Genomic DNA, 15,390 nt, shown 5'->3' with positions numbered 1-15,390 from the left:
GGATTGTTGCGATGATACAAAGTGGGGGAGGATGGACCATATACGCCACCCTGAGCTCCTTGGAGAAAAGGTGGAATAAAAATAAATGCAATAATAATATCTTCTCTTCATAGGAGGAACACAAGAGACAGAGGAGGCTGACCTCCTGTCCTACTGTGGACCTGTCAGGATGAGGCATTTCCCTCTCCAGTGCCTGTCTTAAGGATGGGCCTGGGCCCTCAGCTTGCTGGGATGGGGCTTTTCCTTCATCATCTCCAGTCTTCTCTCCCATGAATGAAACCCACAAATTCACATGTAGCAGCCAAAACCACCCTGCCCAAATACCTTTTCCTAGCTGCTGCCACTTCCTTTTTCCCCCTCTTCTTCCTTTCTTCTCCATCATCCCTCTGTCCCAGGGCAGCTGAGAGATCCATACATTATCCCCCACCCCCATATTCCTGCCATTCTCTCTCAGCAGAGGAGGAGACGGACATGTCTGCATGGATCAGCTCCTCCCATCCCCTGCCAGAGGGCGGGGCTAGCTATGCAAAACTCCATTCTCTCCTCCAGTGGGAGGAGCCATGCCCAGTTCCCATCCTGTCTCTGGGATATCCGAGATCAAACACTTGTATTAAGAACCTGATTGCACTGCTGCACTTGTGGCCCTCTGACCCTCTTCTGTTGCCTTCCAGCGTTCGGAGTTCCCCATTGTGCATATGGAGACAATCGTGCATTTGCTGCTTCAGGTGAATGATGCTTTGAGGTTCCTGCATTCACGTGGCTATGTCCACCGCACCTTTAGCTCCTATGCTGTGATGGTTGTTATGGCTGGGGAGGCGAAGCTTACCAACCTGGAATATATGATTGAGAGGTAAAGGGCTTCTCCACACCAGGCTTTTTATCCCACAACTTACCGAGGCTTCTGCTTCCAGATTCTTTGGGGGATTATGATCTGCTCCTTACATGGGCTGGCACAGGCTTTTTTGGGGGGAATTCCTTTGTCTGCAAGTTCTACGTGTTTCATTATACAGCCGCTAGATAGCGCTGTGATATAGTGGAACTGCGCAATTTCACACAGCCATTAAAGTGGAATGACATTTATTACCACGTTATCCTCGATCTTTTAAAAGCTGAGATAAAGGTCAGAAAGTGCCCTGGAGGTTGACGACATCATGCAAAGGACCTGCAAACTTCCGTGAGTGACAAATCGCAAGCATGCAATAAAAATCTCACATAGAAATGCTCAAAGACTCACCAGCTCACATGTCGTGTTTGTTCATACCTCATGAAATTCCCATCCTTACGATAGCTGAGGTATGTGTATAGGGAGGAAGGGTTAGTATGTTGCAAGGCACCCAACAGATGCAGTGTGCATAGGGTACGATTGCTGTCTTTTGTTTTATCTCTGCCTTCTTTCTGCACAGCCCCATCCCTTCTTTGGTATAGTTCTGTTCCTTTTTCACACTAGAGGTGGACATGATGTTGGGAGACTTGCACTTATATCTAGATAGATAATTTGGCTGTTGCTAACATTTAAAACACACACAAACCCCCTTCTCTATGTTCTGTTCCCTATTTTCCAAAAGTCTGTCTTCAATTGGATGCTCCCTAGCTTTAGAATGCTTGTTAGGTTTTGAAAAAAAAGGAGTATAGCTAAGGCAGGAGTAACCCTCCAGATATTCCTGGACTACAGTTCCTCTGATCCCTCACCATTCCTTGTTCTGCTGGCTAGGGCTGGTGGGAGTTGTAGTGCAGGAACATCTGGAGGGCCACTAGTGGCACATGCCTGTGCTTATGTGGAATGTTCATCTTTCCCTCGCACTGAGGACCTCGGTCTTCTCTTTCTGGGCAGCAAGGATGGGGGAGAGCACAGCGACCTGACGCGGGTGCCCATCCCTTCGCAGCTGTATAAATGGTGTGCTCCAGAGGTGATCCTCGAGCGGGCTGCAACGGACAAATGTGACATCTACAGTTTCTGTACGGTGATGCAAGAGGCGCTCACAGGTGCGTACAGCCAAGGTGGCAGACTGTGAAGGTGGGAAGGGTCCTCTTGTAAAAAGCTCTCATCACAACACCATCTATGAATTCCTCCTGCTCTTCTTGAGGGCTGTCCTCATGACTGGGTTCACACAACACAGTAACCCACACTCAGTGGTTGGGTGTGGGTTGTCATTGAATAGTGGATTGTTTGTTGAACAGTCTTCTGTTTTCCAGATACCATTCCCTGGGCTGGACTTGAGGGTTCGGCCGTCAAGGATCTCATCATTTCTGGGCAGTGGTTGGAAGCCGATGCCCGGGTGCCCAAACCCTATTATGATATTGTGAAGACTGGCCTAGAGTCCAGACCAAAACAGCGCACCATAAACCTGCAGGATATCCGCTACATCTTGAAGAACGACTTAAAGGTGAACTTGAGTGTTTCAAGGCCCTGTTTGGTGGGAGGAGGTGTCCAAGCGAACGGGTTATGTGCTCATCCCCTGCCCAGGATGGCAGGGATGATGTGACTGTGATCTTAAGAACACTGTATCATTGGGCTCCACTCCCAGTTCTTCCCTGCCTTTGCCCAGGACAGGTTTCTGCTCTTCAAGCTCCACTTTTTCCTTGAACTATATGCTCTTCCAACCCTGTTTGGCTTCACTTTCCTCTGTCTTCTTTGTACATATTCTATTTTCTAAAAATAAATACAAATCCTCCTTTACCTGTCCTTCTCTGTCCTGATGGTGCTGGTTGGAAAAGGTGTCTCAACGGCAGCTAAGCTTGCAAAGAAGACAAATAAACACATCAGGGTTGTAAAAGAGCTATGTGGCCTGCAGCCTGGGTCAAACCAGAGCCCGCTAGTGGCACATAAGGTCAACCTCCCTGCTGGAAAAGAACCCAAGGCTCACGATCACTCTGAGACACGGGAAGGCAACATGATGCCCACTCTATAGCCTATGGCTCAGCTAGGAAAAGGTTTGAGAGTAAATAGGAGGGTCGTGGCGGAAGATGGCCATCTTGAGCAGATGTTTTCTGCACGACAGATAGACATGACACCATTTTCTGCCCCTCAAGCCACTGTAAGCTCAGCACAGGCATTGCCGCACCCACAGCCCCTCCCAGTGGACGCCCCACTTCTCTCAGGTAGCTGTCAGGAGTCATGGGAAAGTCAGGCATTCCTGTTCACCCAGCCAGACCCTCCAGTCACTGTTTCCTGCAGTTACTTTTCCTCCTCCCATTGGGGCAGCCAATCTCCCCCTGCCTCCACCTGCCTGTTATAGGGCCCCCACATTCTTCAGTGAAGACAAGTTTCTACAAAAAAGAGAGCAGTAGTGGGGGAAGTTGCTGACCAGCTCCTGGACAGAGAGCGGCATTCTATGCACAAATCACAAGTTGATCCTGCAGAAAAGAGGGCCAAGGTCAATTGCCTCCCCTCCTTGCTCTTCTCCTCACCAGGCTGCTCCTAAGTCCAAAAAAGGAGACAAGGGAGGGAAATTGCATAAATAAGTGGCCAAATGCAAGAAAATAAGATGTCCCCACCCCTGAGATGAATAAAACCTATCCCCAGCCTAAAATAAAAATCCAGGTGTTACACGGCCATATGAAGTTCCTATGAATACAGAAATCTACATAGCCATGTGCCAGTTTACCTAGTTTCCTTTTAGAGATTCTGTGAACATGGTCCCTAAAAAAACAGCTAACATTCTAGCCCTCATGGATTTCAAGGGAAGCCTGGAATTAGGAAGGCAATGTTGGTCGAAGACTGAAAAGCAGGAGAGCCTTCTTGTAGCCTGAAGCAGTCAGGAGGACATCTCCAAATGTCTCTTGCAGCCAGAATAAATCAGTCTACAAGCATGCCTACTTGATGGACTTGGACTCTTCCAGCAACAGAACTGGGTTGCAGGGAAGAGGAGCTGTTAGGACAAAAACCTGTCTCCGACGATGCCTTAACAGCATCCTTCCTGTTTATAGGATTTGATGGAGTCTCGCAGGAACCGCCCTGGTGAAAATTCTGGGCCACCGAAGATGGAAACCAGGCCTGACATTAACATCTGTTTGCCATCTGCCTCGGCTACCTTGGTCAAGATGCCAGAACTTCAAGAAGAGGCAGCCCGAGTTGGTCTGTGAATACGTTATAAGGCGGGCCTTGCTGCATAGAAAGGGCAGCTCCCAGGCAAAGGCTGGGAATCTTGGAGACCAATGGCAGCTTTCCTCCTGAGGCGGGCACCAGCTTTTGGCTGTGGGTGGGCGGGGGAGCAAGTTTCCCTGGAAACATAGCGGGCAGAAAAGCGTTGACTCCCCCCCTGCTCCCTTTGTGCTGTGGTCCTGCTTCCGATCAGCCCCCCCCCCCCCCCCCCCGCGATTGCTTCCGTTTTTTTAAAAAACCCACCCAAATACATAAAAGGCAATCAGGCATTTGATATATCATCTAGCTTGGCCCGCGGTGAAAATGATGAGCACTAAGCATGGAGCCGACACCCTTTGCTCCAAAGCATACTGACCCTACAAAGGCTACCATGGCTGTCGTCCCACACCTAGAGACTGCTTTCCATTTCAGTTGTTAGTCAGCATTTCTGACAGGAACTTCAGTGTTCTGGCAGGATTTTTTTTTCTTTTTCCCACCTTCCTCAGTTTCTGTGTAGTGAATGCAGGAAGGGAATCTATTATTTCTTTAATTAAAAAAACCACTAAATCAGAATTGTTGAGCTGAGCGAGGAGCTCTGAATCCAGCATCTCACCTCTTTCCCCATTGTTGCATTGAGGACACGTTCCTCTTGCTCTTTTTTATTTTTATGTTTTAATCGCCATCAGCTACTGAGCCAGGCAGGTATTGCAGCCTTTGCCTGTTTGTTTCCTCTGCAGAGGCCAAAAAGGGCAGCAGAGAAGAAGCCGGCACCATAGGTCCAGCATGGTGTAGTGGCGAGAGTGTTGGAATGGGGGCCGGGAGATCTGGGTTCTAGTCCCCGCTTGGCCATGGAAGCTCATTGGGCCACTTTGAGCCACTCACAGACTCTCAGCCCAACCTACCTCACAGGGTTGTCGTTGTGAGGGTAAAATGGAGAGGAGGAGGATCGTGTACGCTGCCTTAGGTTTCTTAGGAGGAAAAAAGGCGTGATACAAATGAAATAAATAAATAGCTGGAGGCCTTTGTTTGGGCTTACCTGGTGGCAGGGGTGGGCAAGAGTGAGCAGCGGCAACACTGAGCAGGGCCGGGCAGCTGCATTGCCCTGGAGTGATGTTGTGTTGGGATCACTGTGGGGAATTGAAATGGTGGCCAGGCCCAGCTGCTCAGAGCACGAGACTTCAGTTGTGGGACGCGAGTCCCCCGGCGGCTGCCCGAGTGCTGATCCCTGCTGTGGGCTCTAGAGTGAGGCGTGCCTCTGAGGCTTTCGCGGTGCTAACAGTGTTGGAAGACTCAGGAAGCTGTAGAGCAAGGGTTGGAAACTGGTGGCCTTCCAGGTGTTGTTACTCCATCTCCCATCAGCCCAAGCCAGCCAGAATGGCCAGTGGTCAGGGATGATGGTAGTCCAACAACATCTGGAGGACCACAGGTTCCCTGCCCCTTCTTCCGGAGTAAATCTGCATCCGGGCGTCCACTTGGGGGCAAAAAACGGTCATGCAGGAGCCTCAGGCACTTTTCATGTATGGAAAACGGTCTGTCGAGGACATGGGAAATAATCTTCCATTCTGATTCATGCGTGATTTCTCAGCCAGGAGCTTCACGGTGTCAAGATGTGCTCTTTCCGCTCCCGAAACCAAAGCCACTGTTGCCCATGAGGCTGAGCCTGTTCTCCGCATGGCTCAGTCAAGCCCAATCTTGGATGTGGCTCCCAGTGTCCAGGGTGACACCAGTGATGTGGATGAGAGCCTTAGCAGCTTCGAAATCAACGAGATCTACACGTGCTATCCAGAGCTGTGTGGGGAGAGTGCAGAGGAGGAGATAGCAGGACTGGACCCAGAAGCCCGAAGGGAATCTGAAACTGCTCCAGGGGACAGGGCTGAAGTCCCATCGTTGCCACCTGAGGACATCCGGAGTAGGCAGACGATCTGCAGCGAGGAAGGCATCTCCTCTGATGCCAACGTAGAAGGCAGTAGAGAGGAGCTGAGTGATGGGTCTGAGTTTTCCCCAGTGCATCAGGCGGCAACATGCACCAGCAACAGAGCCAGGCTCAACCAGTCCCCATTTGAGCAAAAGTTTGCGAAGTGCGTCCTGGATCTGAAGATCTGTCAGACGATGGTGCAGGAAGCGACAGCCTCCCTCTGCAGGACAGAGGAGAAATTGGATGAGGTGGAGGCCCGCAGAAAGCAGCACCAGCCACTTCCAGGGGCCCAGGGGGAGCAGTGCAGCATCGTGGATCCCCTCAAGAGCTACTCGGCGAAGGTGGATGCCATCTTGAGAAATATCAAGGTGCCCTACGGCGGAGACAGGGCTTTTCTGTGGAAGGCAGTTGGCCCTCCGTCAAAGAACTATGTCCCGCCACCCCTACGCGTCCCTGGCATGTATAGGCCTCTGATCATGCCTTCTGTCCAAGCCACAGGAAGCGAACGCAAAAGTGAGAGCAGGAGCCAATACACCACCTGCTGGACCAATTTTGGATCAGAGGCAGCCCAAAGCCCTGAGGAGAGAGGAGAAGGAGCAGAACCAAACTATCAGGTAAGAGAGAACCACATGTTACTGCCTGCCAGATGCTTGATAACCCACCCAATTTAGCTGTTGCATGCAGGCACCAAAAATAGCAGAAGCCCAATTTTGAGTTACAAAATTGGCACCATCCTCTATGGCTCTTAGAGTCAGCCCATATAAGCCCATATCAACCCCAGAGAAGGCTCTGTTGCCCTTTCATCACCAGAACAACATGGTCTGGTCTGTATAGTCAATTATGTTCTGATGCTCTAGGCTGGGGTGGATTTGTGGCCTACAACTCCTGGATTTTTGGCCTACAATTTCCATCATCCCTCACCTTTAGTTATGCTGGCTAGAGCTAATGGGAGCTGTAGACTAACACATCTGGAGGTCCACAAGTTGCCTCCCTCTGCCCTACAGAGATCTAATTTAGCATGTGTATTTTACTTGTATTATGTAAACACGTTAAACAAGGCTCGAAAAGTACCCCATGTTAAACAAAGCTCAAAAAAAGTACCCCATGTTATTTTTTTGTCCCAATACACAAGTATTTGACCTGAAATATTTGAGGGGGGAAAATAATTAAAGCGCACTTAATGTGATTTAAATGTTACATTATGTAGAAATGTTTATTGGAATACTTGTACTTCCCTTACATTGTTTAAATGTAAGTAAAAACAAAGGTATTGAAAACTCTGGACACGCTAATTTCTGTAACACAAAGAAATGTGCATGAGATGCTAACAGCCATGCATCTATTTCAGCGGAATTCAGCTCTCTTCCACTAAGGTTGTTGGGGTACCTTCAGTTTCGTTGCCAGTATTTGTTAGTTCTGTTTCACTCTGATGTGTTCTCTTGCATACTTGCTATGGATAATCACCTGAAAAACATGAATTACAATTTTGAAAGTGCCATGCTTGCCTAATACTGTATTTGCAATTGCCATACATTTATTTTTACTAATGAACTTGCAAAATGGAAATTTTCTGTGGAAAAACTAAGCCCTGGAAATTTTTCCGCCCCACATCACTGTATGTAGTGTTATAGCAATGGTTGGCCACCAATGAACGCAGGAAGAAATCTGCATACCATAAAACCAAGCTTAGGTTAAGCAGGCTTTAGAACTTCTCCGGATGCCAGCTTCCTTTGTTTTCATTTGGGCAGTGGTTTTCAGACTGACTTCCTAGAAACTCTAGCATTCCTTGGAAGCTTATTTAGGTTTCTCTGTGAGAAGATCATGACTGTTGATGAACTTCCCTGAAAGACAGATTGCCCATGACCAGCAATGTTCTCCTGCAAAGTGCAGATGAAGGGAAAAGTTGGGAAAACAACAAAGAATCCTGTGGTACCTTGAACATTAACACATTAATTAGGACACTAGAAATTGACTAGAAATAAACTCTAGTCCAGGAAAGCTGATGCCATAATAAACTTGTAGCTCCGCATGACTCTGTTGTTTTAGCTGCAGCAAACTAACGTGGCCGCCTTCTGGGAATTGGTAGAGAGAAAAGCTGGGGGTGCATTTTGGGGTGCTCTCTATAACATGGGTACCCCATGTGAACTGAATGCATGCTCCCACAACATGCCTCAGAATCCCCTGCAGTGTGTCCCAGAGGTTCAGTGGCAGATTTGCAGGGCTGCTGGGGGGACATGCCAAGGCGTAGAAAGGATAGACGTTTAGGCAGTAGAAAGTTAAAATAAAACACACGCGCACACACACGGCTCCTTCACACTGAGTTTTTATCCTGCGATTGAGATTGCTCCTTTGTGGAAGGTTGCGGGCGCTTTACATGATGCCGTGACCCTCCAGGGCATCTCCTGCACTAAATGCCCCTTGTTCTGTTTTTAAATAGATCGCAGATAATGAGTTATCAAATTACCCCGTTGTGTTCCGCTTGTCAGGAGCGCCCTTGCTGCCTTCTGAAATCCTCAAGTAGCCAGAATCAACACACAGATGATAGGGCTCTTTTCCAAGGCTTTATTTCCATTCAACCTAATGACGCTACAGATGCTAATTGCTTGAGCCTAATGAGGGGCACTTAAGAGAGCTGTCTACTTGGGGTTTCTAGCCTTAGTGAATCAGTTGATCTCTGTTTGGAGGATAAAGGCGGGAAGCCTCTGAACTTAAGGGCTAGGAGGTGAAAGTCCACCCCTTTCCCGTGGGGCATCGGGGCGCAGCTGTTGACGTCGCGCCAAGCGGGCTGAGCACCTCCTCTTGGCACCCTCCATCTCCCGCTTGTCCCTACGCCGGCGCCTAGCATCCCGAAGCTCCAGTTGTCCCTCCTGCTGCCTGCCAGGGTCGCTACCACTCTCAGGAATGTGAGGGACTGAACAGCGCACGGGTTCCTCTTCCACGGTTCCTATCTCTACCTCAGAATCAGAACTGCTTTGGGGCTCTATGGGCTCCGATCCAACCCTGACACCACTTCAATTTTCTCCATGAAAAGAGTTAAAGTGGCAAGAAGAGGAGTGAGATCAATGAGAGATAATGGAAAACTCAGATACGGGGAGAAAGAGGGGGAAAGGGGAGGGGGGAAAGGAAGTGCATGTGAAGGGAGTCAGTTGTGATCCTGCATTTAAAATGGGAGCAGAAAGCCCCATTTTAAATGCAGGATTTTAGGCTGGTATAGAGATCCCCCCCCCCCCCCCCCGCAAAAGGTGCATCTAGTGGAAATTGGAAGATCAGGCAACGGACTGGTAAACCCACCCACTCACCCCGCTCCCCAATTGCATACAAACTGTATGGCGACTGGCCTCTGCAGAGTCATGATGGGCTGGAGTGTTTTTCCAGCTGTTGCACCCAGGCGTGTCCACCAGGAGGAAGAAGAATATGAGCCCACAGCCACTTCGAAGTAGCTCCACGATGGAGGGAATCAAAGTTTCAGACGGGTGAGTGCTGTTCCCCGATTCCCAGCCATAGAAGGAGAGAAACATCATTGTAGTTGGAGAGGAAAAGCGCGGAGCTTAATTTGAGCTTGGGACAACTCAGACCCAGAACCTGCAGATCCTTTCCTCTTGTTTCTCAGTAGCCTCATTTTGTCCACATTCCTGGTGGCACTCACCAGCTGAGTTTGCTAATAATAAATCGTGCAAATCAAGGACATTTACATAAATTTGCTGCTGGTCCCCAGAAGCTGGTATTCAGAGGAATGCTGCCCCTTGTTTTGACCAGTAGCCATCATGACCAGTAGCCACTGATAGCCATTATCCTCCATGGATTTGCCCAATCCCTTTTTACAGCCACCTAAGTTGGTGTCCATCACCACATCTTGGAGCAAATTTCACAATTTCACGATGCACTGTGTGACAAAGTCTTACTTTACAGGGCTGTTGTGTGGATAAAAGGGTAGGGCGGGAGAACCATGTATGCTGCTTTTAGCTCCTTAGAGGCAAGGTGGGATCTAAACATAATGAATTATAACAGTAGTGGAGAAGCTTTCAAATTCCACCCCAACCCTCCCTGTACAATGTGTGCTTTGCAGGGTTCCTTCAAAATCAACAGCTAAAATTTATGAATCGAGTTTGAGAAGCGAGGAAAGGAGAATGGCACAGTCTGAATGGACGAGTGAGTATTATCACTGTGTGTTGATTTTTTTAATTGGAGCGGCGTGATCTTGTATCCCAACTCCATCACAACACTGTAGAGAATTGCTTGTGTTTGGGCTGTGGATACTGTAAGCTCACACTCTTCCTCCAAGGAGTTCCAGGTGGTGTATTTTAGGTTTACCCCCATTGCACCCCCATGACAATGCTGTCAGGTAGGTTAGGCTGCGAGACAGCGAGTCACCCCGTGAGCCTCAAGGCTGAGTGAGGATTTGAACACATGTCTTCATGGTCCTAGAGCAACATTACCCACTATAGCGGTGGATTCCAAACTTCCTGCTGTCAAGGAACCCGCATTGATCTGTTTGCCTTGGAACGCCCTGAGCACCACGGAAGGTTCTGGGTAATGTTCTCAGGCACACCAGAGGAGCCTAGGAAGCTGCCTTAGCTTGAGCCAGACCAATAGTCCATCTAGCCCAGTATTGTTGACAAGGAGTGGCAGTGGCTCTCTAGGGTTTCAGGCAGGACGCTTTCCTTGCCCTGCCTGGAGAGGCCGGGAATCGAACCTGGGACTGTCTGCATGCAAAGCAGGGGCTCTGCCAGTGATCTATGCCCCCTCCCGTTGCTCTCCCTGCCCTGTGGGATGACAGGAGTTGCCCAGGTTAAATGCCATTCAGCCAACTCATGATGGAAGACTGGACCATCGGGGAAGGGCAGTGAGTCAGTCCTAGGAGCACACGTTCTGCATGCAGAACATCCTAAGTTCAATCCTCAGCATCTCCGAGAATGACTGGAAAAGACCCATATCTGAGACCTTGGAGAAATGTTGCCTGCCAGTGCCGATGTGAGGCCTTGCCCCAGTTCAGGGGGAGCTATAGCCTCCGACACTGATTTTGAGTCAGACGAGGATGCTCCAGAATTAGGCACAGCCTTGGGAAGCCAGGAGCCTGAGAACTCCTTTCTACCAGGCCTCCTGCTGCCTTGCCAGCCAGGAGGAAAGGAGACGCAGGGCTCTGATATGGCCTACCTATCTCTACAGCCGGGAGACCTGATCTTGACGGAGGCCTTGCTGGGAGTCTTCCATAGGGACAGGGCAACAGGAGGGTGTCTCTGCAGGAGAGGGTGTTTCAGGGTGGGGGTGTCTCATTTACTGCGTCATCAGTTAAAGAGGGTGGAGCAGAGGTGCCCTATGAGACACAGCAATGGCCTAAGAGGCATGTTTCCCTGCCAGGATCAAATGTCTGATACTGATTTTAGCAGCCATTCCCCGGTATTTAAGCCAGAGCCTTTGGCAGTAGACTTTGCTAGGAACAACACTTGGATAACCTGCCAAGCCTTCCCCACTTTTTCTTGGACTCGCTGGGATTTATTCTGCCAGCTGGATCCAGGACTGCTCGAGGTTTTGTTCTGGTGCTCATGAAGTGAACCTGGTTTAAGTCTTAGGTTGTGAACTGTTATCTGTGGATCTTTATTGGGGTTGTAAAGGCTTACGTCTCTTTACTGGAATTACTGCAATAAAAGGCTTTACTGTGAATTGGGCCTCATCTCTGGAAAGTCAGGTCCTGTCAGTCGACAATACTGGGCTAGATGGACCAACAGTCTTGATGCAGTATAAGCAGGGAGGGACGATAGCTCACCAGCTAAGCACCTTCTTTGCATCCAGGAGGGTCCCAGTTTCAGTCACAGAACCATAGAGTTGGAGGGGTCCTCAGAGGGTATCTAGTCCAACCCCCTGCTCCATGCTCGAAATCCAGAGCTAGAGAATCCCTGACAGATGGCCGTCCAGCCTCTGCTTAAGTACCTTCAGCGATGGAGAGCCTACCATTTGTCGATGCAGTCCGTCCCACTGGTGTCTCTCCTGAAAAAGGATCAGGTAGCAAGTGATAGGAAAGCCCTCTCTGTATCTGGAACCTTGGAGAGCTGCTTCAAGCCCGAACAGACAAAACCAAACTAGAGGGTCAGTGGTCTGACATTATACGGTTGCTTCTGTGATCCTGTTGCATAAATTCCATCACATTGAATTGTTATGGCATATTCTTCATTAGTTGTGTCATTGACCACTGGATGGCAGTGTAAAGCAAATAATGGGAAGTTAGGCTGCTAGGAGTGCACGAAAGCCACTTACCTGGTCTCGCAGCTTTTCGCAGTGGGGGGGAGGCGCTTCGCTGCTCTCCCCCCGAAGTTCAGGCCGGGGGGGGGAGGCTTCCCGCCTCGCCCGGCCGAAATTCAGGCCGGGGGGGAGGCTTCCCGCCTCGCCCGGCCGAAATTCAGGCCGGGGAGGAGGCGCCTTGCCTCGCCCGGCCGTGAAATAAAAAGTTTAAAAAAAACCATGCCCCCGTGATAGGCTACGTGACGATTAACGTAGCCTATCACGGCTAGATCTGCAAAGTCAGCCGTGATAGGCTACGTAAATCGTCACGTAGCCTATCAAGGGTGACTTAAAAAAAAAAAAAAAAGCGCGTACGCAAATGGCAGCCCCCATAGGGAGCCGCCATTCGCGTTCCTTATTTGGTCGCTGTAGTCTACGTAAATCTTTACGTAGACTACGGCGAAAATAAGGGCAACGCAAATAACGTTGCCCTTATTTTCGCCGTAGTCTACGTAATCTTTATGTAGACTACAGCGACCAAATAAGGAACGTGAATGGTGGCTCCCTATGGGGGCTGCCATTAGCCGTACGCGCTTTTTTTTTTAAAGTCACCCGTGATAGGCTACGTGATGATTTACGTAGCCTATGATGGCTGACTTTGCAAATCTAGCCGTGATAGGCTACGTTAATCGTCATGTATCACGGGGGCGTGTTTTTTTTTTTTAAACTTTTATTGGAATGGCGGCGGCGGCAGCCGGTCGAAAGATCGGCTGCCGCCCCCGCCCCTGCCCCTGACGAAGACCCGACGAACCGCCGCCGGGACCTGCCGCCGGGAGGGACATTCGGGAAAGGTAAGTCCCGTCCCGGGGGGTGTGTGCGGGGTGCGGGGGGGGGTGCGGAGAATTTCTCCCCGAAACTTCTTTGGGGGGCCGAACACGTTGGCGCTCGGCCCCCCGAAGTTTCGGGGAGAAATTCTCCGCCAACCCTATAGGCTGCTCTCCTATGCATGCTTAGACAGAAAAAAAGTCCTCCAACTCCCAGCATTCCTCAGCCAGCACACCACTGGTGATAATGGTAGTAAGAAGGTAAAATCACTAAAGGGGGTGTTGGGTGGCATTGCAGGCACCTTGCCTAAAGGCCCTCAAAAACTTGGAGCTGTCACAGAGTGATTCACAGAAAATAGACAATTTCAGTACAATCATTGTAAATAGCTATAATACATAATGAAAATTACAGTGCCTCTACATTACAAGAGTGACAACTCAACAATTAATGGTTTGTTCAAACTGTATCAAACAGCACGACATTTGTGTTTGGAGACACGACTCTGCCCTTCTCTTGTTATCATTTGGGCCTAGGACCTGTTCAGGCCAAGGACATAGCGGACCACTGAGCCAGGGTTCTCCCTCCCATCCTAAGGTAAATCCTAGTAGCTTTTCCTTTCTTGATTTTGCCCAGCCGAAGTGAAGCAGATGGCAAAGAAAGCAGCTTCCGGGCGGCTCAGCTTTGCGGCTCAGTACCCTCCCAGTGGATGGACGTCAGAGAGCGAGGGGGAGAGTGTCAAGGATGAGTTTCAGAGCACCAGCAACAGGGAGCAAATCCGGTTCTACTGGCACAACATCGAAGCAGGAACGCTGCAGGCCGTCAGGGGGCTTGGGGACCAGAAGCTGGGCAGTGACTACAAAGATCAGAGCGACCCAGAGACTGTGTTGACAAGATTTCAGGGATCTACAAACCAAAGTAAGAACTAATGGACAGGAGGTAGGGCTGAGTGGAAATGCTCATCTACAGTTTGCTGTTTCGTTTGCTGGCACAAATGTGGGAAAGGTTTGGCAGGCATACCTCTGGAGGTCCCTTTTTGTTTCCTTGATTTAACAGTATGTGAGCTCCGCAACTTGTGGTGACGTTCTGGGGTATTCTGGCTGAGGTTTGTGCATGTAAAAGCTTCACCACTTGGTGGAGCTAACATACAGTTAAATACTTTTGAAGAATTCTAGGGATGGCAGAGAATTCCGCCACGGATCTCAGTGAGGCCGAATGCCAGTGCATTCAGCCCCCCGAAATCTGTGGCGGAATGGCCTGCCACCCCCCCGCAGATCCCCCCCGGGACGAGACTTACCTGGGGCGGATCTTCCGGGCGGTGGCGGCTCCGGCGGTGGCTTCGGCAGTGGTGGCAGCTGGTCTTCCGACCAGCTGCCGCCGCCGCCATTTGCAGTCTTGGTAAAAAAAAAAAAAAAAAAAAAGTAGATTTACGTTAAATCTACGTAAAAGATTTACGTAGTCTCTCATGGCTGGGTGGGTTTAAAAAAAAAAAAAAGACATGATAGGCTACGTAAATCTTTACGTAGCCTATCATGGCTGGGTTGGTTTAAAAACAAAGCAAAACCCGCGTACGCAAACAGCAGCGGCTACGGCCGCCGCCATTTGCGTTCCTTCTTTTTGGCCGTCTTAATCTACGTAAATACGTAGACTATGACGGCGAAAATAAAGGGGAATGCAAATAGCGTAGTGGGCGCTATTTGCGTCCCCTTTTGATTCGCCGTTTTCGCCTACGTAAATATTTACGTAGGCTGAAACGGTGAATCAAAAAGGGACGCAAATAGCTCCCGCTTCGCTATTTGCGTTCCGCTTTATTTTCGCCATCACAGTCTACGTAAATATTTACGTAGATTAAGACGGCCAAAAAGAAGGAACGCAAATGGCGGCGGCCGTAGCTGCCACCGTTTGCGTACGTGGGGTTTTTTTTTGTTTTTTTGTGTTTTTTTTACCCAGAGCCCTCTGTCCTGAAATCCGGCTGCGGATGGCTCTGGCTTGGCTGGGCCTGGCTGGCTGCTCCGCGGAGCTGCCGCGGAGCACAGCCAGCCGTTCGAGGATTCCGGGGGGGAGGAACGGAGCGCCTCCCCCCCCGTCGAGGATTTCTGGGGGAGGGACGGAACGCCTCCCCCCCCCCCCATAAACATAATCGGCGAACAGGTAAGTCACTTTCGTACATCCCTAAAGAATTCTGTCCCCCTCCCCTACAACCTCGAGTAAAAGTTATCACTTAAGAACTTTGGGTTCAGCCTTAGACTGGACTTATTTATTTATTTTTAATTTATATACCGCTCCACATCAGAAGATTTCAGAGCAGTGAACAACAAAGATAAAAGAATAAAACACCAGGTTAAAACAGTTAAAA

At 49.6% G+C, this 15,390-nt stretch overlaps 1 protein-coding gene and 1 long non-coding RNA gene across 4 annotated transcripts in view; one reads left to right on the top strand and one right to left on the bottom strand.

Annotated features, from left to right (window-relative positions):
- Positions 1-15,390, top strand: part of TEX14 (testis expressed 14, intercellular bridge forming factor) — a 50,396-nt gene that overhangs the window by 11,544 nt on the left and 23,462 nt on the right. For all 3 annotated transcript variants that reach the window (XM_084822925.1, XM_084822928.1, XM_084822927.1), the window contains exons 10-17: positions 672-850; positions 1,832-1,983; positions 2,194-2,384; positions 3,928-4,075; positions 5,667-6,610; positions 9,372-9,469; positions 10,063-10,145; positions 13,671-13,952. In XM_084822925.1, the coding sequence (XP_084679051.1) occupies positions 672-850; positions 1,832-1,983; positions 2,194-2,384; positions 3,928-4,075; positions 5,667-6,610; positions 9,372-9,469; positions 10,063-10,145; positions 13,671-13,952 (2,077 nt within the window). The remainder of the gene's footprint in view (positions 1-671; positions 851-1,831; positions 1,984-2,193; positions 2,385-3,927; positions 4,076-5,666; positions 6,611-9,371; positions 9,470-10,062; positions 10,146-13,670; positions 13,953-15,390) is intronic.
- On the bottom strand, positions 7,179-12,448 carry LOC146334879 (uncharacterized). The gene is made up of 3 exons (XR_014786155.1): positions 12,249-12,448; positions 7,670-7,873; positions 7,179-7,460 (listed from the first exon to the last, which is right to left on the bottom strand). It is a non-coding gene; the product is annotated as an uncharacterized LOC146334879 (long non-coding RNA).

This window comes from Heloderma suspectum, chromosome 16 (genome assembly GCF_057233095.1).
Source record: "Heloderma suspectum isolate Gila_16-S chromosome 16, 16-S_ref, whole genome shotgun sequence".
In the NCBI taxonomy this organism is placed as follows: Eukaryota; Metazoa; Chordata; class Lepidosauria; order Squamata; family Helodermatidae; genus Heloderma; species Heloderma suspectum.
Note: the sequence above shows the minus strand (reverse complement) of the source record. Positions and strands in the feature narration are given on the sequence as shown.